Below are 25,034 nucleotides of genomic sequence, written 5' to 3'. Positions count from 1 at the left end.
TGCTCACGCATAATTTTTCCCATTCGAAATCAATATAATCAGAAAAACGCGTACAGAGTTGCAATATTAAAAGGGGAAAAGCTCCTTCGCTTCTGTCCAAAAAACAAATTAAGCACGAACATTGGGAAGAACACCAAATATCAATCTGCGTAGCGAGCGAATCCTAATCCTAATGCACAGAGAGCAGCTTGAGTGTCTGAATATACTGTCAAGGCTGAAGTGTTTTGTGCCGACGCCCTCTTTAATGAATTTGAAACGAAGTCCAACGCATGTAGGAGAGTCTCAGTACTTGTTGCGAAATGGGCGCGAATATCTGGCGCGCACCGAGAAAGTGTGACGGGACAGAGAGCGCATCGCGTGGGGAAAGATTCTAAGGACGACAGCCGGGCTCTAAAGTAAGCATACGAGGCACTGCAGTTCCCTCATTAGTTATCCTTTACTCTCGCGAAGCGTTAAAAGATTCGCGATTTCACGAAATAAACCTCCCCGCCTGGTAACGCACGTGAATGCACTAACACCGCGAAGACTCTCTCCAGGCTACCCCGAAATAGCTTGGAACAACCAGTGTTGTAGCCGTTACCAAAAAAAAAGTAACTAAAAACGTTGCTCGTTACGCTAAGAAAAAAAGAACGCGTTACCGCCCTAAGTTACCTACAAAAAAAAAAGTAACGCGTTACCATTACCGAAAAAAAAAACCGCACTTTAATTTTCCGTTGCGTCACGGCCATAAATTTTAATTACTGCGTCTTCGCCTTGAGAACTCACGATAACAATTCCATAAAGCTCATATTTCACATAAAACTTCTAGCCCAAACAACGATTTTAAGCGAAATATTTATTTAACGAGATATTTTGCACAAATGTGCAGGAGCTTAGCAATGTTCTAGTGGCCTTAAGTTTCCGGTAGAGTTACATGTGATGGATTCTAACTCTGTGGCACATGGTGAAGCTATTTTTTGAATGTGACATTGAACACAAAGTGACACTTCATCATCCATTCTAACTTCGCAAAGAAAACATCCCTAAACTTTCAACATGTTTACAGTAATTCTGAACAATGTTATCTTAAAAATGCTCGGCATACTTCCACTCTGTAGAGAGTTGTGTGTGTGAGTTGTTCGGGAACAGGAGGTAGGTGAAGGAAAGTGTGAATGCATGTTCGTGTTCGTGTTTCGTACTTTATGGCTATTCTATCTATTTTTTTTAATTGGGTGCGCAGTCAAGAGCAGGTGTTTTCTGACATGCATGCAAGCCGCAAAAGAGGTCGTCGAGAGCACCTGTTTGTTTATTTGCAACATTAATTTAGGTGCTCTGCGATTTTTTTCTAAGAAAAGGGGGTGAAGTGTTGTCAACTGGAACAAAAAGTAACTAGTAACGTGACACCTCACGTTACCGAAAAAATGTTAACGTAAGCACGTTCCCCGTTACAGTTCCCAAATGGTAACGAGTACGTTATTAAGTTACCGAAAAAAGGAACGCGTTACCGGTAACGCCATTACTTGTAACGCGTTACCGCCAACACTGGGGCCCCGCCGCGGTGGCTCAGTGGTTAGGGCGCTCGACTACTGAGCCGGAGTTCCCGGGTTCGAATCCGACCGCGGCGGCTGAGTTTTTATGGAGGAAAAACGCTAAGGCGCCCGTGTGCTGTGCGATGTTAGTGCACGTTAAAGATCCCCAGGTGGTCGAAATTATTCCGGAGCCCTCCACTACGACAACTATTCTTCCTTTCTTTCACTCCCTCCTTTATCCCTTCCCTTACGGCGCGGTTCAGGTGTCCAAAGATATATGAGACAGATACTGCGCCATTTCCTTTCCCCCAAAACCAATTATTATTATCAACACTGGGAACAACTGACGACACTGCCGATAGGTGCGACTGCTTCATCCTGCACACGTGTCACCGGTTGCTTCAACTTTTCGTATTCACTGCCGGTGCGATACAAAAAGCAAGCCGAGGCGCTCTTGTGCCGACGGGAGTGGTCTTATCTATAGAGTTCGCGCTCTAAGGCTTTTCTTTCCTACCTTCTTTCCTTTCTTCCTTCGTAATTAAATGCCCAGCTCAAATAATGCATGCCCATTCCTTTAAACTACCGCCTATTTTTTTCCTCTCCCGAGTGCTTTACCGTTGCGAACAAAGCGTTAATTTTGATTCTCGTCGCTCGCTAGAAATAGTATGAAAAACGATTCGCTGGAAACAATCGCCGGAAGATTTTAAGAAGTTGCAGATGGCGTAAGCCCTCAGTGTGCGTGGTCAAAAATAGGACAGGCTTCCGCGATTGAGGACAGAGTTACCACTAGCTCCAAGAAGACAAAAAGCAACCGTCGCTTAGTGAATGGCCTCCACATTTATTCAAGCAATATCATCTACCCAGGAGAGAAATATACAATAAACGAAAGCGGTCTGAAACTACGGAAATATAAATATCACTGCCATGCGGGTCTAACAGGTTTTTCGTAAAAGCTATATGAGACAGATACTGCGCCATTTCCTTTCCCCCAAAAAACCAATTATTATTATTATTTATTGCACATTCTTGAAAGAAAGCGAGAGAGAGAGAGAGCAGACACGAAAAAAAAAAGTGAAAAATGAACAGTATGAATGGAAGAAGTCGCAAGAACTGCCGCACCTTCGCACAAATGAGTACTGGAAGCCTAATTGGACATTCCCTGAAATTACCACGCACCGTGGCAGGCATGTGCACGCGCGCTTGAACGGGAAGCGTCAGCAGCATCAGAGCAGGCTCGCTCACTCCATTCAGTAACACGCACTCGGCACTGATGGCGCAAAGCCCGAACGAATTCGGCACGGGAAGCATCCGACACCGCGGGAAGCGAGCGGCGTAATTTAGACGTCTTTTCCTCGCTATCTCCATCGCTGTCCCTTTTTCGCACGAAGAAAGGGAAGCCCCAAGACCGGCGCGCCAAACCGCGCCATACGGGACACTGCTCCAGGGCCGCTCTCTTCCCAGCGCAGCGCCTCCGAGCATTTGCATCCAAATTAGATCCACAAGCTCGGCCGACAAATGCCTCCGCGCCGAGATCCCGGCGGCAAACGAAAGCGTAGCGGAGTGCCACCAAAGGAATGAGACGACCGCCAACACGCGACACCCCCGCCTTCCCACCACTGCTGCCTTCGGCGCTCAAGGAAGGAGAAAGGCCGCTGCTCAAGAAACGCGAGCGCGGAAGTCCTCTTATCTACTCTCCGCGGGGGCGACGCTGTAATAACGCAGTGCCGAAAAATGGGCAATTATGCGAGGCGAATTTTTCGCGCGGCAGCGCACGCCGTTTGAAATGCATAATTTGTTCCGACATGAACGAATGAGCAATTCCGCGCCGTGCTTTCTTTCCCTTTGCTTTACCCCTCCCTGCAGCCTCTCGACGGGCGCTGGCCATGCGTCGACGGACGATAGCTACCCCGTTGCAGCGCGCAGTCCATAACGAGCGAAACCGGAAGCCTCCGCGCCTCTACAGTTTGGTGGCGCCATCTAGCGGGTATAATAAAAACAATTCAACGCAACTTGCTGGCGGCATTTTTGAACATGATTCTCTCAGTTTCGTTCTTCTACTGCAAGGCTCTCCGCGGTCTCCGGTGGTGAAAGCCGGGTGGGAGGCACCCCCCCCCCCCCCCCCCAATTGCTGCGCCCCGACTGTGAGGCCCCATGATGACGGAAATAAAGTTCAATTATTCATTCATTTTTGTACAAAGCTTTCCTGAGACTCCGGCTGTTTGGTTCTTTCAGTGCTCAGTTAGAAAAAAAAAAAAAGGGGGGGGGGGGGGAGGAGGAAAATAAAGATAAGCGTACAATACTGAGTGCACCACACAGTGTCCTACGCCCCCCCCCCCCCCCCCCCTCCCCTTTTTTTTCGCGCAGTTCGAAGTCGGCAAGGTACGCGTCACCCGAAGCAAAACTTCACTACGGCTTCGTTCTACGTCGATGTGTCCGATTTTAGTTCTATAACGCCTAATTCTAGAGCCTTCACATTTCTTCGCGCACCTTTTCCAGCAATAATTTACGGATTTTTAGGAAGCGGTTAACCGCGGTTTCTCCACATATTTCGGTCTATTACGAAGCGCCATTGCTCCTTGTGCGTTTGCAGAATAATATTCTGCCGCCTTGCTACAGCTACGCTTATCTGCACAGTGAGCAGGCTGAGGCAGAGCGGGGGCCACATCGTTATGAACCTTTAGTTTCGTTTTCTACCGAGTATCGTACTAGGTTGTTCAGCTCGCATGAGGCTCGCATACTAGAGAGAACAAAGACTTTATTACAACTTCCTGTATGTTTCCAAAGCCACGATTGTCCTCTTGGCATTGCTCGCTTTGCAGAGGTCGAGTCCATGCATTCCTGGTATCAGCAAAATGAGCCTTTTTCCACGGCGATTGTGCCTAGCGTCTTGGAACACCAGAAATGTCGCATCCCTCTACAGTTTTCTGCAGTGCTGGCTTGGTGCAAGCGTAGTGACCCCTAGCGACAAACAGTCGCTCCCTCATCATTCCAAGTCAGCTACCCAAATGCCATCCCGGCAAATTCGCACAGTTAGTACCTTATTGCTTTTCGATTTTGTTCTACTGTCGTTCAATCACGATCTAATCCATCTTAATTCTCTCAACACTGAAAGACACTAGACTTCACTCCACCGACGCGGCAATGATGGAAGGCTTCCAAAAACTCCCGAAGGCTTTATCAATTGCTCTCACTTGACGGTAGGGACGCACTGTAAAGTCTGGTAAAGAAAGCGTCTGCAAAAATTTGCTTCGGAAACATGTTGCTCGATTCAGTATTGCAGCTTGATAGCGTGCTGTCTTCAATCACACGATCAGTTCATTAAACAGATATACAAGAACACATTCCGCATGCAACAAACCTTTCCTTGCCACGGCGTCACGATGCACCGGTCGGTGTACCAAGGCAAAAGCTGTCGCCCGCAATCGCGCAGACGTCTTCTCTGTTATCGATGGCTCGAATTGGGCACTGGAACTCCCTTGGATGTCCGGTGGACGTCCTAAACGTCCACAGGACGTCCATGGGAGTTTTAATGTCCATTCGGAACCGACAAGCTCAGCGTCCCGCAGGGCTCGCGCATGCAACGGGATCTCGGAGATGCGTACCAGGGAACGTGTTCACCTCCGCAACATGCTCTCTTATGTAGTATGATTCGGGCAACATGCAGCTCATTTCGCGCGGTGAGAAATGAAGGCTAAGGTAAAGACAAGCGATGACAAAGCAGTGGCCGGTGCGAACCTCCGAAACTGCAGTACGAGCGAGAACCACGTAACGGAACTCAGAACGCATCCAAGTACACCAGCAAAACGAGAAGAATGACGGCACTCGGGACGGTTTGAAGGAGGCACAGCTTTTTAAATGGCAAAGGCGATAGAAAAGATCTTACAAGTTACGATGGCTACAGCGACCAGGATATGAACGGCACACCGTTGTTAGGCTAATAAACACCTCAATATAGCTCATTTTACAGCTCCTTTATGGCTACTAGATGTACTAGATGGTCGCCATTCGCATATACAAGTCGACCTCACGCATGTGTGTGGTGTTTGTGGATGTAGATTCAATTAAAGGTAAGGGTCGCTGGTTTATATGCTTACAGGCTAGACATACTTCACTCGACCGCCCAAGCTGCGTAGAACGCGATTACAGCGAAAAGAAAAATACGCTACTGCCCACGTCAGCTGCGCTGCCATAGGACGCTTCCGATTCCAAGAGACGCGTATGCTTTAGCGACACCGGCCGTAACACAACGCATGTGCCAGCTAAGTGCCAAGATTTCAGTAGTAATAAAAGTTATCACATGTTGCGGGCGGCGCATACAATGTGTGGCGTATTGTGCCGTTACGAGGCACCAGAAACGTCTCAGTGGTTTAGTGAGTAATGGCCTCCAACTCTGTTGCATGTGCCCTTCTATCAACAACAAAGCCTGACCGCGGGGACATATTTATGAAAAGAGGGAGGGGGAAGCTACATTAAAATGTCATGCTGATCCTCTATTATTTTTTTTCGGAAAACAGTACACGGAGTGCATGGCCCAAAATCGGCTCCCCCCCCCCCCCCCCCCCATCACCCGATGAACCCATAAACCCGCCCCTTCCTCTCCATCGCTATCCGCTAAGAATGTTTCCGTGACGTCCGTAACCCTTTAAGGATAACAACACTCGCATGCAGGACATTTGCTTTCTCCCATCTGACGCATTAAAAGCTAGCGGGAAATTAAAGCAAGGAAATACCGTAATTACCCGATTCTAACGCGGCACAAATTATGCCGCGAATTCTAACGTGCACGTGACTTTTCTATCCCTGAAAACGGAAACTAAAGTTGCGCAAAAGGCTGAAGTGACCTTCATTTTTCCGACCGTGCAAGTTCTCGTCGCTCTCGAACACTTATTTTGTGCAGCCTACGCACCACTGGACGATGTTTCCCGTCCCAACGCAGCGACGATCCTTCGTAAACGCCATTTCCGTTCACGAACAGAAGCGAAGACGTCCAAGACACTTTACAAGACACTAGCGATTAATGACAGCAAGGGGGAAACACCGAAATGCGAACGCAAGAACGTTCAACCGCTGTCACGTGATAGCAATTACAACGGGCCTGTTCATAACGTGGTTTCGGTTTTGTATCCGACTGTAATAAGCATGCTGATCAGAGGCTCACTATTTACGGCAAAAGGAGCGCGTTGGAACCGGGTAAATACGGTAAGCTTCGCCAGCACGCAGTCGCGACCGACCATCAGATCCCGAAGCACACCATAGTCCAGAGGCGCAAACAAGCAGTCGCACGGGCAGGATTAGACCCATAGAAGCCCGACAAGAAGAGAGAGTAGATATGTCGGGCCGAAGAAAATCAAACAAGCATCAACAGGCCACCACGGGTTAGTGCACACACTTTTTAATCACCAGCAGCCACACAACAAGATCACAAAGCCAGCCAGGCAGAAGAGGATGCCGCCATTCCCTTCGCTTTCCCGCTCTCTCTCTCTCTCCCGCTCTCATCTCCTAGAACTGGGCTTGGCGAAGTAGCGCCGCGGCCAGAAGACAACGTGCTCACGTACCTTGACCTCCTCTTCGGGGGTACTGCCGGCCGACGCCGCGGTCGCTTCGCGCGCCAAGCTGCACTTCTGTCCGGCGTCGCCCAAACACGTCGGCGGTTTGTTTTTCAACAACACCGGGGCCGAGGAGGCCTTGTGACTGAGCTGCTGCGGTGAGGTCCACGGAAGTGACGACGACGCCACTTCCGGCGTTTTCTTCTCGGTCGCCTTCGCCGTGGGACGAGACAGAGAACGGATCTGCGGCTTCTCCTCTAGCGACAGCTGCCTATGAGTGCTGCGGGGGTTGGAGGAACGAAGAAGAAAGAGAGAGAAAGAAATAAATTTAAATTGTGGTTTTCATTTTAGTGAACGATACGCGAAGTTTTGGAAAGGGGAAAGAACGATTACAGAGCAGGGAGGCAGCTACCCCGAAACACGTATCAAAGCCAGGACGAGCACACTTGTTTTCCACGAGTCGTCGTAAGTTAATCATAGTCATAGACAAACGTTTGTGGGATAAGGGTTCGCGGAAAAAAAAGAAATAGGTCAAAGAAAAGCATTCAACCAACTAATTGACGAGAGAGGCAAAGCAAGAATATCCCCCCCCCTTTTTTTTTCGTGGGTTCCCGTCCCGTAAACTTTTGTCCATGACTGTACACGGGCGGGCGGGGGGGGGGGAGGGGGGGAGGGAGAGGGGGGGGAGGGGGGGGGGGGGGTAGTATAATGTCAAAGCGGCATGGCGACAGAAAAAAAGCTGTCCTCACATGGAAAGCGTCCACAGCACATAGCAGAGCAAGCGCTCAAGCAGGGACACCCAGCTCCTCGGAATGCGGTTTTTTTTTATTCCGCACAAATCCGTTGTAATGAGAACCGTGACAAACACTGTTATTCCAGAGCCCTCCACTACGGCACCTCTTTCTTTCTTTCTCTCTTTTTCTTTTTCTTTCTTTCTTCCTTCGACGCCCTCGTTCATCCCTTCCTTTACGGAACAGTTCAGGTGCCCACCAAGATGAGACAGCTACTGCCCCATTTCCTTCCCTCAAAAACCAGTCTTCCTTTTTCATTTGCATTTTACACTTAACTATGCTTCTCTTTTACCAGAAACCGTAGTTAATGATTTAGCGAAGCCACAGAGTTAAACCTAGCTTAGTTCACCTGCGACAACCATAAACAAGCAGCGGAAGGCGGAAGAGATGACGTACACGAGCTGCATACGTCCACATTTCTTCGACTTTCCATAGTTTTGCGCTGTGGCTCGTAATAGTATCCCCAGCTAGCACTCCGGGATCCATCATCTCAAGTCTACGCTCTTGCATAATAATAATTGGTTTTTGGGGAAAGGAAATGGCGCAGTATCTGTCTCATATATCGTTGGACACCTGAACCGCGCCGTAAGGGAAGGAATAAAGGAGGGAGTGAAAGAAGAAAGGAAGAATAGGTGCCGTAGTGGAGGGCTCCGGAATAATTTCGACCGCCTGGGGATCTTTAACGTGCACTGACATCGCACAGCACACGGGCGCCTTAGCGTTTTTCCTCCATAAAAACGCAGCCGCCGCGGTCGGGTTCGAACCCGGGAACTCCAGATCAGTAGTCGAGCGCCCTAACCACTGAGCCACCGCGGCCACGCTCTTGCATAAAGTTTCAACTTTGTGCACGCGCTGTAAGGAAAATGTAGGTCCAGGGTAAGAGTATCAGCTACCCCGCATATCGAACCCACCGAGCGCTGAGACGCCGTTCAGTCGTAAATTGACGAAAGCGTAAAATTTGACTCTAACGCTTTTTTCAATATCTAAGTACTCCTGCTCCAGTGTTGGTTCGTATATATTTACTTACATTCACGCCATTTTGGTGGAGTGAAAATTTCGGGAAAAGCAATCACCGTAAACCCGAGCGACCTCCCAACCAAAGCCGCTACCGATCCGTGGCAGCCGACTCGACGGCAACTACCAGCGTACCCTGTCGGCATGGTCGTGAAGGACCGCGGTTCGCTCGTGCGGGGCCACCGCGCCTGATGACGCTGCAGACGCCTTCTCCGGCGGCAGATTTGAAAGAGCGCTGAACCTCTCGCCACGTGTGCGTACAACGCAAGGGATCCGTTCAGAATTGCGTGAAGCGCACATAATAGGAAAGAAGGGCTCTTTCTGCATCTGTAACCTCCTTTCCGCCCACGTGATGTAGTAATGGTGGAACCAGTACCAACAGACAATTTCATGGGTTATCTTGCGTAGAAAAGCTTACGCACCACCGAGGCCACAAAAAAAAAAAAAATTCCTTGACCCGGTAAGCACGCAGCCTGAATTGAGCCGAGCATTTTACCCTTGCATTGACTCCCACAATTACTCAATTCCAGTGACATTAGATTGCATGTTTACTGTACGATAATAATTTTAATGGGTTTTTTTGGGGGAAAGGAAATGGCGCAGTATCTGTCTCATATAACGTTGGACACCTGAACCGCGCCATAAGGGAAGGGATAAGAGAGGGGGTGAAAGAAGAAAGGAAGAATTAGGTGCCGTAGTGGAGGGCTCCGGAATAATTTCGACCACCTGGGGATCTTTAACGTGCACTGACATCGCACAGCACACGGGCGCCTTAGCGTTTTTCCTCCATAAAACGCAGCCGCCGCGTTCGGGTTCGAACCCGGGAACTCCGGATCAGTAGTCGAGCGCCCTAACCACTGAGCCACCGCGGCGGGGCATGTACGATAATAATAATTGTTTTTTTGGGGGGGAAATGAAATGGCACAGTATCTGTCTCATATATCGTTGGACACCTGAACCGCGCCGTAAGGGAATGGATAAAGGAGGAAGTGAAAGAAGAAAGAGAGAGGTGCCGTAGTGGAGGGCTCCGGAATAATTTAGACCGCCTGGGGATCTTTAACGTGCACTGACATCGCCCTTACTGTACGACGAAATTCTGGTTTTCGCTGCTGCTGTGGTCCACAACCATATCGGCAGTTGCGCCCTACAACGCTACGCTCCGAGCCACGAAGCCCGTAACGTCTCACAACTGCCAGCGACTGTGTTTCTTCGAGCACCAATTACCTTCGGATCTTAACTTTCCATGATCGCCGCTCCCGCGGCCCTCATCTCCAAAATTTTCACAAACGGGTTCAATTTTCCCGCATTACAACGGGCTCTCCTTCGATGCGTGAAACATTATGGGAATTGCAAAACCAGGCACCAGGAGACAGTGTGCGGTTCTGGTACCCTGTTCGGCACTGGCACGCAGCAAGCAGACGGGTATAGTCGAGACTTCAGCGCATGTGCAGTGGCGCCATGACCGGTGCGCGTTCCCGGCCCGGTTGTAGCTGGCAAACTGTCTTCACTCGACAGACCAAATCGCTGTTTTTCCGCGTAGAGATGGCGCTACATGACAAAGCAGCACTCATTGCGCTCGGCACTCAGTACCGTGACTAGTCTTCCTCGATTTTTTTTTTCTTTTAGCGGCGATTATTGCTTCATCTATAAAAGGTATTCAGTCGGACCTCGTTATAACGAAATGGTTTATAGCGAAATAACGGATATACGAAGGAATGAAGATTCCCCCTTGGAAGCTCCGCCATAACATTACGGGCTATAACGAAGCTACGGCTATAACGAAGTAACCACCGGGCCCCTTTAATTCGCGATAACGAGGTTAAATTAAATTTGTACAAACAAGAAAACGTTCTGTGAACAAATGAAGTGTACAGGGGACCGTCGATTGAGTCCCTGCGTCTCAATAAACGTCCACGATTGAAAACAGCGATTCGGTCCGATGTGCGCAAACCGCTCGCTCTGCCGAGGCACGCAGCGCTGCCAGGCGCACCTCGGCTGGGCGCACTCGGGCCCGTCCAGCGTCGGCAGGGAGGGACTGGCGCCGTTCTGCAGCGGCCGCGCTCGTGTCGCCACTGTCGTCGTCCCGTGCGCGGCGCTGTCCGAGAGGTCCGAGGACACCTCCTGCGAGCTGGGCGAGGCCCTCGGCGTCAGGGGCGTCGGCGGAGCGTCGCACGACGACGAGGAGGCGTCGGACACCGGCGACGGAGACTGCGTGGCCACGGCCAGCGTGTGCAGCGTCGTCCCCGCGGCGTCGGCGGACCGCGCCGTCAGGCTCTCCTTGGACGAGCCCAGTTCGTCGCCGCACTCGGTCACCCAGGTGAAGCTCGAGCTGCGCACCGAAGAACGCCACTCTCCAGTCAGCAACAAGAAATTTTCCAGAGCTGGGTGCTGCATGCGAGCTCCACTGCCTGAATTGCACGAGTGCAAATGAGACCACTGTTCAGAAAGCCCACAGCAAACACTACATATTGCGCGAATCATTCTATCACTGGTGACACATCCGTGTCCTTTCGTCTCATGCGCAATTTCATCCGTTTCATTCCTGCAAGCCTGTGCGTATCGGTAGTGCACCAAGAACAGTCGGCACAGCTCCCCGTCCCAATGGGCATTGGAGGTCCCGTGGATCTCCTGCGGACGTCCTGAACGTCTGCAAGACGTCCATGGGAGTTTTAATGTCCACGCGTTCGGCGCAAAGACCAGGTGCACTCACCTCCGCGACACCACCGGCGTCGTCTGAGTCACGGCGTCCTGCGGCCAGCTCGGGGGATCGTGTGGCGGCTCGACGCTCTTCAGGAACTCTTCCAACTCGTGCCGACTCTGGTGGTGCAAAGACAAAAAAAAAGAAAACGGGAAATTAATAAGGCGTTCTTATGACGACTGAAACAGCCGCTGTCTCTATTTTTCTCTTTCTTTCCCAATCGCGGATGACGCAGAACACGTAACGCAACTTCCAGCCAACGTCATGAATTAACAAAACACCTACAGTCTCTGTCACGTAGCCTTAATGATGTCCAGGCAACTCATCCCAGGCCTCAGCTTGGCTATACGTACTTGGGCCCTCAAGTAGCGAGGATTCTTTTGATATGCGAGGGACACTGGACTCGCGTGCAATATTGTGCAGATCATATATGATTGTATATCTGCGCGCGAGCCTTTTGTGCGAGTGCGCATCGCTTGATCCTTAGCATCCAGTTTTCATTATAGAGTGCCTAATAGAGCTTCTCCACTCAAGGGTGTCGCCACATATATCCTTCTCAACCTATGGATTACTCGAGCGCCCTGTGTCTCCGTACCACTCCACGCACTTGACGAGAGAGGGTACGGAATAGAAGGGTACGCCGACGATGCGGCGTTGCATAGGCTCTCATTTACTCCTATTCAGGTGGTTTTCTGTTTACAGTGTTGTGCGGAAGACTTACTAAGAACGGCACCGTCACAGAATGGCTCATTTCAGAGAAAGACTGCACGCACCCGTAGCCCCCCAAAAAAGGAAGCGGTTTTATAAGCAGCTCATGCGAGAAAAATTGCTACAAGGAAGCCCAAGTCATCAAGCGCACAAGGGACCAATCGCGGGGACTCCTCGCTCACTACGGCACTTGCCATTCCATACTTGCAGCACCTCACGGCAGCATGGGAACGATAGCACGTTTCTTTGAAGCTTCGTAATCCCGCTTTTTAACAACCATGCCCACATAATTTTCTTCGCTTTCGCGCGAATAGGTGCCACTATAATACGTAATGAGAACAAACTTAATTGAAGAACGCAGTGTCTCATAAACTGCGCTACTTTGTTGCCATAGAGCGCCGCTCGAAGCTATATCGCCGGACAGATCGGCCCTGTCGCCGACATCTAGAGGTCACATAGTCACCACCTCTAATCTCTCTCTCGCCCTCCCCTCTAATCAATTCCTTTCTCTCTTCCCTCCCCCTCTGTCTCCCTCGCCTCTTCCTTAGGAGCCATAAAAGCCTGGCCCTAAACAGCATTCCTCAATATCGCGCGAGGATCGCACGCGTTTACAGCTGCAAAAATATTAATTCTCCTTCATTTTTTATTCATTCCTTCCCTTTCCTTTTTATTACTCTCCCGTTCGCGGCCGATCACTCCACGAGGCCACGCGACGCAACGCGCCTGTAAAAAGCGCCTCTCCCGGCGAGCTCCCAGCGGATCGCGCGCAGCTGTGTGAGGAGATGCTATCGGGAGTGTTCAGCTGGTGCTATCGCGGCCACGATCGGGTTTCTTCCTGGCCGGGCTCCAGGGACGCCGGGGGAAACCGTTATTCCGCCCGCTCGCTTCTCACGAACGCACACACATGCCCGCTCGGCGCTTGCCACACGCGTCGTCGTCGCCGGCAACAGCGGAGTTTCAGTTTTAGAAGCGCGACACCCGGAGCTTCTCTCCAGGTGTCGGAACGAAGACACGGAACGCTCCTCCAGTGATACATGTGCGTGTATTAAGTGTGTGTGTGTGTGTGTGTGTGTGTGTGTGTGTGTGTGTGTGTGTGTGTGTGTGTGTGTGTGTGTGTGTGTGTGTGTGTGTGTGTGTGTGTGTGTGTGTGTGTGTGTGTGTGAGAGAGAGAGAGAGAGATCTGGCTACATCATGCGAAAATACATGCGCTTTCGAAAGCATGCAGGCAAAGCCACCCCTCCAGTGCACGTAAGTAGTCGAAAAAAACAAATTTTGTCGAGCCACAGCGCCAAGGGCAATCGCGTTTTCGAAATTCTATAAACTGATATGGCTATCACTAACGACCGGCTACAAACCTTTAATTGCAACAAGGCGTCTTACTCTACTAGTTAAAAAGTTAATTATTAAATAGTTAACCAGCTTACTGCTTAAGACGATTCACCGGTTTTCTGGTGTCCGCCAGCACTGGTAATGCCATGCCGCAAAAGCCGTATTTTTAGCACAGAAAGCCTATTTTTGAAAATTTTTGAAAGTGTTCGCTGAAACACCCGGTATATATAGATATATCTCTGAAGTATGCTGACACACGATTAAAAATATAACAGGGTTTTATTGACATTTCGACTGGTGACCAGTCTCCGTCAGTCTTCAGAGACTCTGAAGAAGACTGGTCCCTGGTTATGTAAAACCTTGATATGTCTTGAAGCGTGTCAGTATACTTTATAAGTATATAACTTCTGGTCCATAGTCCCATCCCCGCAACGGTTATATATATATATATATATATATATATATATATATATATATATATATATATATATATATATATATATATATATATATATATATATATATATATATACCGCGACGAAATCTCGGATTCGACACAGCAAGGATTCACGACTGACGCTCAGCACTACTCTATCCTAGTTCACTTTAGCGTGGTCGGCTACATGACACGTTTCGGCAGACAGACGACTAAACCCAAAACTATCAGGTCGGAACAGCTTCCAGGGGCCATTTGTTAGAATGAGGAACGCGCACACCACTCGTTCCGAAAATACGCCCTGGTAAGCAGAAGCGTGGCGCACCTGAACGGCGCCTTCTCGAGGCGCGCTCCAAGAACGGTCTCTACAGCCGCGCCCACTTCGAAATTCTCATTTCGCACTCATGCGCGGTATACGGTCGCGTGGCATGCAATAAACTGCGTGCACGTTAGCTCAAAGTCGGTGCGGTCGATTTGATGGGTAACTAACCAAAACATTCGGTGGGCGCGAAGCAGCGGCGTCGAACCACAAGCCATGCTAGTTACACAAAGCAGGGTGAACAAGGCTTGACGAGGAGGGAGCCTCAGGCCGCTAGCCAACGCCTCGACAAGAGACGAAGACAAGCCCGATTGTCGAAACGTCGGCTGGCGGGCTGCGGCTCCCTCCTCAACTCTCGTTCACTTTGTTTTCTGTTCGCAACAATGTCATCTTTCTGCTCTCTTTCTACAGTGAGTGAGTGAGTGTGAGAGAGGGGGGAGTGAGTGAGGGAGAGGGGGAGTGAGTGAGAGAGGAGGGAGAGTGAGTGAGACTGAGAGAGTAAATGAGTGAGTGAGTGAGTGAGTAAATGAGCAGATGAGTGAGTGGGCGGAGTGAGTGAGTGAGTGAGTGAGAGTGAGAGATACCAACCACAGTGGAAGTGGAGTGAGCCGTGGAGGTGGACGACCAGGTTCCCATGTCCGGCTCGGTCTCGTCGATCACCAGCGGCGGCAGGGGTCGCGACGCCAGCCGGGCCTCGAGCGTCGACACGGTCTCCAGCACCTCGTCGGGAGACGAGGCGTGGTTCGCGATCACCTCAATCGTGTACGGGTTAAGGCGGCTGCGCGCCAGGCCCGGCGAGCGCAGGTCCAGCGTGAACGAGTCGCGCAGCGCTAAGCGCTGTTCACTGCTCAGGCTGCTGCGGGCCGCCGGAGTCGCCGGCGGGTCGCGTTCGTCTTCGCGGATGAAGAGCTCGGGCAACGACGCGGTGCCCTCGGCGGCTTCGGACTTCCCCTCGTCCCGGTCATCGTCATCGTGGTCGGAATCACTGATTCGAAGCTCGACTTCGGGAACAACTTCCACGGTGGGCACATCGTCCACGGAACCTGCGGGCATGGAAAGAGGGGGTATTAACTCACGCTATCAAATCATTGCTGCGGTGGAAACTGCCGAATTGCTTTATGTAATAGTTAGATCTCTCTGAAAACTGGTGCATTAGTCTCGCAAAAAACTTGTGGCGACGAAAAAATGTGGTATCCGGATTTCGACTTCTCATTAAAGCACCGAGGAAGACGCTTTAAAGGGCAGCTGAGGAGGCTTTACAGTTCGGCGAACTTAAAGCAGCTTAATGTGCGAAACTTGCCGGTAAAGTATGCGACGTTCTTTTGTGCTAGCATTGGAAATGGTGACGCAATCGCCGAATAGAGCAGCAGCGGCGGTCAGAGGGCCGTATGCCAACGTAATCTACGGTGGAGGTACATTTCCAACTCAGAAACACTTGCTTGGCGGCATCCGGTCTAGGCCCGGTGAGATGTGGGCGAAGGCAGCCGAAATTTCAAGTATCAAAGTCCATGACATAATCAAGGAGCTCTTCCCCAAACCTCACACGCTGTGAGGAGAACACCGGCGATTACGTCATCATTTAAAATGCTCGGACGAAAAAAACAAAACTATTGATGCTCCATCTAGAAGCTACATACATTCGAATGCTTGAGTTTCGTTTACTTCTAAAAAAGAAAAAAAAACACGGTTCAGGTTCCTCTCAATGTGTTTCGCACGAACGTTGATAACACAGGCAGCCGCGCGCATGAAACGTGAGAAACGTAAGGATGAAAGCTATGACAAGTGTCCGATGGCGCAGTAATGAGAGCTTCAACCCGCCATGCTGTCTCTGTGGAGCCGTCTTTGTGGAGACGGCAAAACGCGAGCATTCGCGTGCCTCCTCGCTACGAAGGTAACCGATATCAGATCGGGACATCTCCAGTACGCGGCGTCCACCATTGTTCAAGCATAGCCTAGACGCGCGCGCACCCATCCATTACGATTTCGAGGAGGAGCCCACAAAGACGCCGAGCGGACAAGAACTGCACGCGCACTCACCGGGCCGTCGCTCGGCGGCCGGCCGGTCTTCCTCCCGGCCGCTGCCGTCGGACTCGTAGTACAGCTGCTGGTTCTTGTACAGCGAGCCGTCGTAGCTGACCGCCCCCTGGTCGTCCATGCTGTCGCCGGTGAAGGGGCAGGGCTCGACGCCGCTCATGATGCGGCGGCGATGGGCCGCCGTTTCCGGGCAGCTGTCGGCGCGGGCGAAGGTGGGCGGCGCCGCCGACGCGGTCCGACGGCGGAGCTCCGCCACGTCGGGCCACGAAGACGACCGGACCAGCGACAACCCCTTCCTCGCGCCACTTTCGCCGCCGCCCGCGGAATCTAGTCCGCCTTCTTCTAGGGATGCGGCGACCGCGTCGCCCTCGCCAATCTTCCCGTCGCCGCCGATGCCCTCTCCGGCGGACGCCGGGACCTGCTCGGCCGCGGTCGTTCCTTGACCGGACGACGTGCCCCGGACATCGCTGTCGACGGCGTCGCTCTCCGCGGCGGTCTCTGTCGCGTCGGCCGAAGGCGACGACGACTCCACGAGCGAAGACAGCTCTTCGGCGAAGGACCCGTTGACCGCCTCCACAAGGCGCTCGGTGTAGATGGACAGCAGGTGCGCGTCGCCGCTCGGGGGACGAGACAGCTGCAGCGACTCCCAGCCGTAGAACGTGTCCCAGGTACAGGGCGCTTCTGTGCCGTCGCTGTTGGCACGTTTGCGCCCGCTGCCGTTGGTCACGGCGGCGACGCCCGACCGCTGCTGCTGCTGCGGCTGGAGTTTCTCTGCGACGGAGCCTCCGTAGCCGTTGACGCTTCGCCGGGGTCTAGGAGCGCTGAGCGACGTGTAAGTGGGCGCGAACTTTCGCGGAGTTCGGAACGCATCGTCACCGTCCCCGCCGTAGCTGTGCAGGTCTGGACACGAGTTCTTGCGGCTTCCGGCCGAGGAGGACGAGCTGCCCGTTGACTCGGAGGCGAGCAGGTCCTCGACGGCCCTGCCTACCTCGGCCTGCAGGACAAACAAAAAAGAAAGAAACATGCTATCAAACATGCCGTCGAAGTACGCAGCAGTCTGGAGTTGAATTGCTTGGCTCACTGCAGCTAATGCGCCATCCTTCGCGCCTATGCGATTTATCTTGTAGCCCCGGACGACGTGCGGAAGAGACCGCTCTCTATGGCACGCACCACTTTTTTGCGCTGACAGTAGACGGCTCGCAGCATTGATCATACGTTCTCGCGCCTGCCAAGCCACCTAGCGTCATATAAGCCAAGTCCGCACATTTTGGCATGGGGAATTCACGAGCAGTTACTACTTAATCAGGCGAATATGAGATCCATCACAATTCGTCACGCTTATTGTCATCAAAGCACCACGGAAGGCGCATCACGCGCAAGGCGGGACGAAAAAACTCCTTACGGTCCTCTCAACATGTCCGCCTCCAAACGCCAGTGTCGTCCACTTTGTGCCCTCGTGACGTTCTTATCTCATTGCACGACATAGTTACGAGCCTTCGCAGTTGCCCCGAACTACGGCGACGCAATTTTTTGCTCCACTTAATTTTTAAACTATTAATAACGCACGACCGTTTTCTTAAGAAATATTTCCCTTCTTACCTCACACTTCCCGCAGCACCCGCGCTGTTGAGAGCGCGCCGCAAACAGCGACTCCCACATTAAACTCTGACCCGCCACAACATATTTTACACCGTGCGTCGCACGACCCTAGCCATGTGACCGCTTAGTACACACGTCGCTCGAGCGACAGGCGCGCCACTGTTCAGGAAACAGACGGACGTCTCAAGTCACAGAGACGGCTACTCGCTACAGACGCCGCGCTCCGTGAGACCGCCGTGCCACCACCGCCTTCACGGAGTCGCTTCCTTTCCCAGCACTGTCAGCGGTCATGCAAATCAGCCGTCAGCGCACACCGCCTATCCGTCTCCCTTTTGTCTCCAGTCGTTCCGTCGTTGTTTTCTTTTTTCCGCTTTCCTTGAATGCCCGCGCAAGCCTCCCACGCATTACCGTCGTGGGATGATACGGACACAGTGCGTGTGCGAGAAGGGGAGAAAGGGGGTCGTGGCTTCACTGGTGTCACAGCGCGACGAGCAGCGCAGAGACGGTGCTGCCGCGCGCGGAGAAAGAGCGCACTACACTCCTTCCTCCATGGCCTCCGAGATCACCCGCTAGTGCTCGTTTCAAACGAGCGCGCGCGGGTAATCTCGGAGGCCATGCTTCCTCATCGTGACGGCCCTCGAGGTCAGAGGTGCGCGAGCGTGTGGCCGTCATTGTTGCGGCGAGCACCGAGAGAGAACGAGAAGGGCAACCGCGTCAATGAAAAAGACCCGCTGGGAGGAAGAGCGTGACGCGACGCCGATCCCCCGCGTTACGCGCCCCGCGGGGTCACCGGAAGGGGTCAACGAGGTGCGGCAGACTTTCCGCATCGCAAGCAGCCTCACCGCGTTCGTTCCCTACGCCGTTGCTGCACGCATCCGACGACTGCGGGCGGAGCGCACAGGTGTCATACATATGCATTCGTCCTCGAGGGACGCTAGACGACATCGCGCTGCGTCGCGCCTGGCTCAACCTGGCGACGCAGACCGTTACTCGCGGACGCTTAGCGCTAGAGGCTCTACTACGCCCAGTCTAGGTGGCTACATGTAGACGGGAAAAGAATGGAGGTTACACGAAATGAAGTGAAATTTCGCGCAGATCCACAGCGGCGGCTCAGTGGCTATGGCGTACGTATGGCGTACGTACTGTGAGCCCGAGGTCGCCGGGCTGAAACACGGCCGCGACAGCTGCATTTCGATGAGGGAGAAATGTGAAATGGCGCGCGTGCTATACGAAGTCAGTGCATGCAAAAAGAAAGAAAACGCAGGTGGTCGAAATTAGCCCGAAGCCCTTTACTGCGGCGTCCCTCATATCTCCATGTGCCGCTTAGGCATGTTAAACCATGGTTAAACCTAACATGCCATGCCCTAAAATACCAGAATTTGCATCAGGTAAGCTAGCAGAGTCTTCGAAACGAACCGAACCCGATAGCCCCAATGCATAATGACGTAAAAAGAGAGTGGCCGGATGGCCTTATGAAGGGAGAGAGAAAAGATAGCAGAGAGAGACGTGGGAGAGTCAAAGGTTCTAGCATTCGGAGAGCGCTGCAACTCTGGAACTCGGGCAGCACTCAGAGATAATTCTACTCTTTTTCTCTTCTGTCGGCAGCTGTACAGAGCTATGCAGTGCTTCGGGCGACTACGGCGCACAGAAGCAAAGAGCAAGAGTCATTCGCTTCCACATATTGTTTGTGTTTGGGGAGCGGAAAGTGGTTCTAACACTTCAAGGCCGCCTTCCTCGCAATAGGAAGACGACGATAAAAAAAAATTTCCGAGTCCAAGCCGGCACAAGAGACGCAACAAAGAAAAAAAAAAGCGTTGGGTGCGCATGCAGGGCATGTGCTCGGTTTATTCCGCGACAAGAAAGAAAAACGATGCAGGCGTTAAAACAAGACGCACGCGCCTCGTCTGCGCATACGCTATGTGAACTTCCAGCAGTAAAACAAAAAAAAACAAGACTAATAAGCAGGAAAAGAAAAAAAAGCTGTTCCAACGCGTACCCGTTTACTTGGTTGCTTTGACCGAAGCCTTCGTTGCTTCCTGATCACGAAAAGTTAAAAAGAAAAGAAAAAGTGTGGCCTTCTACAACGATGATGTTAAACTGATAACAGCAATCGGCCGTCACTTTTCTTCCGTGACAACTTTATAACGCCGCGCCGTTAAAACAACAGCAATGCAAACAGCAGTCGCGAGTGCCGTGCAAACAAACTGGGCGTTGGCGACGCATAGCCAAAGAAAGGAAAGCGGCGATCACGACGGAAAGCGCGTTTCTCGTCTGCTGGCTCCCGTTGCGCGGCCTCTAACGGGCGCGCTCAAAATTAATGGATGGCCCGAACTCGTGACACGCGAATACACAGAGCAGAGATCTCGCATTCGAGCATGCGAGACGCGCATACCACACCGAGGAAACACGCGCGCGGCTTCTCTCCGTACACATGCATACACGACGGGCTCGGCTCCCCATAAGCGCCAGATAAGAAATATGGGTTACACGAGTCATTTATAACGCCGCTGCTGCCGCGCTGTGCCGAATGAAACGTCAGCGGTGTAGCAAACGCCCTTGTTGGCGGCGTTAATGTGCGCGAGCCAGTCGCCGCGAGAGAATGATCAGCGCCGGCGGCTGCCACGGCCTAACGACCACAGCGTGACCACCAATCAGCGATTGTGTGTGCGTACGCAGCTGGGAAGGCGGGAAAAGGTGCACGACGCGGGACACGGCGCTGAGATGACGGACGAGCCTAAAGTGACTAAAATTGTCCAAAATAAAAAAAAGGCGATTAAAATATCCCGTTAAGCAAGTAACCATGCAAACGCTTTCGCTTCCCGGTGACGCCGATTCCCAATGGATGAGCTGAACTGGCTCACACTTCTCTCAACTCTCAAAGTTAATAGATGGTTACAGTAGTGCCGCGTTACGGAAGTGGCGATACTGACAACCAATAGGTGACTAAGGGTGTCTGTAGAAAGCAACGTTAACGTCATTTCATCTGGCTCTTGCAACCAGACAAGACAAGAGAGCAAGAAGCCCTGGATAACGCACAAACAAGTGCACCGCGCGCCTCGGCTAGGGCAAGGTGCCCTTGGCAACCCCACGATGACGGCAAACATCGGCTAGGCCCCCAGACAGCGTAACGACCGCAACGCAAACATGACCCGACAATGTATTCATCGCCACCACCGGGCACGGGTTCACTATAACGAAGGGGACAGATAGGGGCGGCTTCGTAGACTGTGAGAGACACACACACACACACACACACACGGTCTCGCGGCTTCCGGCCTCCTCGTCGGGCTAATCCGCAAACAAGCAGCGCTGCGCATCGGTGGGACTCACCATGGAGGCTGGCGAACACGGCGCCAACAACCGTGTACTACAACGAGAGAAGTATCCCGTGCGCGTCGACGCTCTTGCTTTCATTCGCGGCGCGTCAGTGCGCGCAGCGGGGACGAATTACGGGCCAACGCCGCCCGAAAGCGCGCGTTGGCGCACGAGTCGAAAGAAACGTACGGGCGAAGAACAAAAAAAAAAACGCTGAAAGGAAAAAAAAACGCAACAGACAAGACTGTCCTCACACGAAGCGAAGGGCAGCGCTAGGGCGACAGAAAACATAATTGGGGGAAAAGGAACAAGCGGAATGGGAGGGGGGGGGGGAGAGAGAGAGAGAGAGAAGTGGAGGAAATAGAAAAAAGAAAGAAAGAAAGACGTGGCAGAAAGCGCTCGCAGATCGCGCGCGCCCCACTCGAATTCGTGTCGGAAATCGTGGGCAGCGCGTTTGGCGGCGTCGTGCCTCTGCTGTGCGCGCGCGCAGCGCCGGCGTAGCTCGCCAGCACAACGACGGCGTTGCCGCCACCGCCACGCCGGGGAAATTAGCGCGCACTCCCGGCCAGCCTGCCACTGAAGCCGCGTGGGAAGGTCCGATCGCCCCCTCAGAGCAGTGATATAACTATAATAGAAAGAGAGAAAGAAAGAAAGAAAGAAAGAAGGAAAGAAAGGAAAGAAGAAAGAGAGATAGAAAGAAAGAAAGAAAGAAAGAAAGAAAGAAAGAAGGAGAGAAAGAAAGAAGGAAGGAAAGAAAGAAAGAAAGAGAGAAAGAAAAGAAGAAAGGAAGAAAGAAAGAAAGAAAGAAAAAGAGATAGAAAGAAAGGAAGAAAGAAAGAAAGAAAGAAAGAAAGGAAGAAAGAAAGAAAGAAAGAAAGGAAGAAAGAAAGAAAGAAAGAAAGGAAAGAAGAAAGAGAGATAGAAAGAAAGAAAGAAAGAAGGAAAGAAAGAAAGAAGGAAGGAAAGAAAGAGAGAAAGAAAGACAGAAAGAAAAGAAGAAAGAAAGGAAGAAAGAAAGAAAGAAAGAAAGCGAGATAGAAAGAAAGGAAGAAAGAAGGAAAGAAAGAAAGAAAGGAAGGAAGAAAGAGAGAAAGAAAAGAAGAAAGAAAGAAAGGAAAGAAGAAAGAAAGAAGGAAAGAAAGAGAGAAAGAAAAGGTGAAAGAAAGAAAGATAGAAAGAAAGAAAAAAGGAAAGAAAGAAGGAAAGAAAGAAGGAAAGAAAAGAAAGAAAGAGCGCCGGTCGCCACAACATTATAGAGCGCTAGCTCGTTTGGCGCGCCGCCCCGTCGTCAGCGCGGAGTTGTACGTACGGCGTGAGAGAGAATGTGCGAATCGCGCGGCCACTGTGACGCCGATCTCATTAGCGCCGTGCGCGTCCTTATACAGTTGGCGCGCGGGAGAGGAGGTGGGAAGTGCACGCCCCGCGCCGCGCAACGCTTGGCGTAGCCAACTCGCTCTCAATGTTTTCAAAGGCTCTAGCTTTGTCACCTCATTCGAAAATGGCGCGGAATTACAGCCACAGAGCAGGAGTTTCGCCAGCTACGCTCATGATCGGGCATGAAGTATACAGAGCTAGCCAGCCCAAATCACTGGGAACACCGGAACAATCGCGTCCAAGGGCAGAGAGGACCGCGAAGTGACACAGCCCGCAGCAACGCATTCGATACGCGCCGATGAAGTCAAGCTGACGTCACGCTCTACAACGCTTCCCTGCACTCTCGTCATCTGCTTCGTGTGCTACTCGACGCGCCATCTGTCGAGTAGCACCTGACAAACGAAATGCAGCAGCGAGCGGCGGCCGAGATGTCTGGCGTCCCTGACCAGGACCTCTGATCACCTGTCGCCTGAGGTGATGATGTCTATTGTTCGGTAAGGAAAAGGCCATTTTGTCCCCATATATTGCACAGAGCTGTAACTCGAAGTTCCTAAATTTTCACACCTGGCGGTACTGTACGGCATCTATGGACCGCATACTTAAACATGCTGCCACCAGCGGTAGCATCACTACGTGCATCTGAGGATCAAAATGGCGCCATTGTCATCGCCCAAAGCGACCGCACGGCGCGCCTGTGTAGAGGAAACCTACCCCAATAATTAAGTCGGTGAGCTATCAATCGGAATCCCGAAGAAGCTGCGGCCTAGCGACGAACTAGTCGCGCACTCTCATCATCAGGGTAAGCTCTACTGTCTACTTTGCTCCGTGGGTAAGACATTGCTCTGAAATACCGTTTGCATATAAAATAGTCATCACTCTTTCAAATCCAAACAGCCTAAAACCGAAACTTTGGGGGTTTTGTGACGGTAGACCGATTTCACTTCATCATGGAGTTTGAAAAAGAAAAAATCACCATACGCTATGCCCTCCAGATAGGAATGAAGACGACAGTCAATCGAATAACGCGAAAAATACTGAGCGCGGAAAATTAGTCGCCTGAAAAAGAGCAAGAAGAATACCATGATGATGATGATGGATTTTTATGGCGCAAGGGCATCTATGGCCAAAGAGCGCCATGGCACAAACAAGGTATTTTCGACTTCTCAAGGTGGGGTCAACGACCCATTTCCCAAGCATTTCACCCTAAATAAACCGAGCTCCAGACCAGGGGAAAGCTGGTACCCATTGTATGACCGGTGGGTACCCGGCGGCACTGGGGATCGAACTCCACACCTCCCGCATACGAGGCGGATGCTCAACCACTTGGCCACCACTGCGGTGTAAGAAGAATACCAGAATCCCGGCACCTTGAACTGCGCGGCGAGAAATAAAACAGAAGCAGCACGGTCGACACAAACAGGTCTCCTACCTGCCGTGGGCTTCGCGCGCTCAACAAAAGAACCAGCGACGCCTTTTATCGTTCCTGGCAGTTAACCAACTCGAGGCGAGACACCTCTCGCCGTACCCTGCGTGGGCGCGGGGTCGACGCCTGTCTCGCGGGTAGACAAATGCAGGCATGCGTCAAGACTCCGCCGCCGCCGCACTACAGAAACACAAAGAGCCCCGCGCGCGGCCATTCATCGCGCAAAACCGCTTGTCGCACAAAACACTGCCGTAAAACACTTGACTGAACAGGTCGGCCGACGAACGAGCGAGAGTAATGAATTGCCAGCAAAAGAGCAGGAAGCGAAAAGGGAACGGCACGGCGCGAGAGCGCGACACACGCAGCTTCCCGTGGCACCGAGCCAGCGGCTTCTCTCTGCACGAGCTCCGTTGGCCGCGGGGCTCTTTTTTACGACCCGAGAACACGAACCGGGTGTCACTCGCCACGCACGCTCGTTGCTCGGCGAACGGGAACAGTGTGGCCGCAGAAACGACCAGTGGGCGCGCGCAACGGACAGACGGAACGCGCGAAGGCCAAGAAGAAGGCGGTTTAAGAGTGACAAGGAACTCTGGAAGTGACGGCGTCTAGACTCGACAGCGGAGGAGCGAAACGCAACAGTGTTACAAGTCGGGCTAGCCGCTGCCTATTCATCTCGCTGAAGGGCGACAAAACACGTACGAGACAAGAAGGGGGGGGGGGGGGGGGGTGACAACAAGTCACTTCTTGTCTTGTGTCGCGGTTTGCGCTGCGAGAAGACCGCTTTCGGAAGTTATACATGGACCGTGGCGGTCGCCGCTCGATTGCTGTCACGGTGAGTATAGTTAGCGAGTCATATGGACCGGTTAATGCAGCTGTATGGTTACATGCACGGATGTTGGTGTGTATGATTATATCATGTTTCGTTCCGTGTGTGTGTGGG

At 52.0% G+C, this 25,034-nt stretch overlaps 1 protein-coding gene across 1 annotated transcript in view; it reads right to left on the bottom strand.

Moving 5' to 3' along the window:
* cv-c (RhoGTPase activating protein) overlaps positions 1 to 25,034 on the bottom strand; it is a 307,048-nt gene that overhangs the window by 281,227 nt on the left and 787 nt on the right. Inside the window, 5 exon segments of the mRNA XM_077663993.1 lie at positions 7,064 to 7,334; positions 10,850 to 11,188; positions 11,570 to 11,676; positions 14,938 to 15,392; positions 16,387 to 17,377. Coding sequence (XP_077520119.1) covers positions 7,064 to 7,334; positions 10,850 to 11,188; positions 11,570 to 11,676; positions 14,938 to 15,392; positions 16,387 to 17,377 — 2,163 coding nt within the window.

The sequence above is a fragment of the Amblyomma americanum genome, chromosome 4 (genome assembly GCF_052857255.1).
Source record: "Amblyomma americanum isolate KBUSLIRL-KWMA chromosome 4, ASM5285725v1, whole genome shotgun sequence".
In the NCBI taxonomy this organism is placed as follows: domain Eukaryota; kingdom Metazoa; phylum Arthropoda; class Arachnida; order Ixodida; family Ixodidae; genus Amblyomma; species Amblyomma americanum.
The sequence above is the reverse complement of the archived record's forward strand: the minus strand, read 5'-3'. Positions and strand labels throughout refer to the sequence as shown.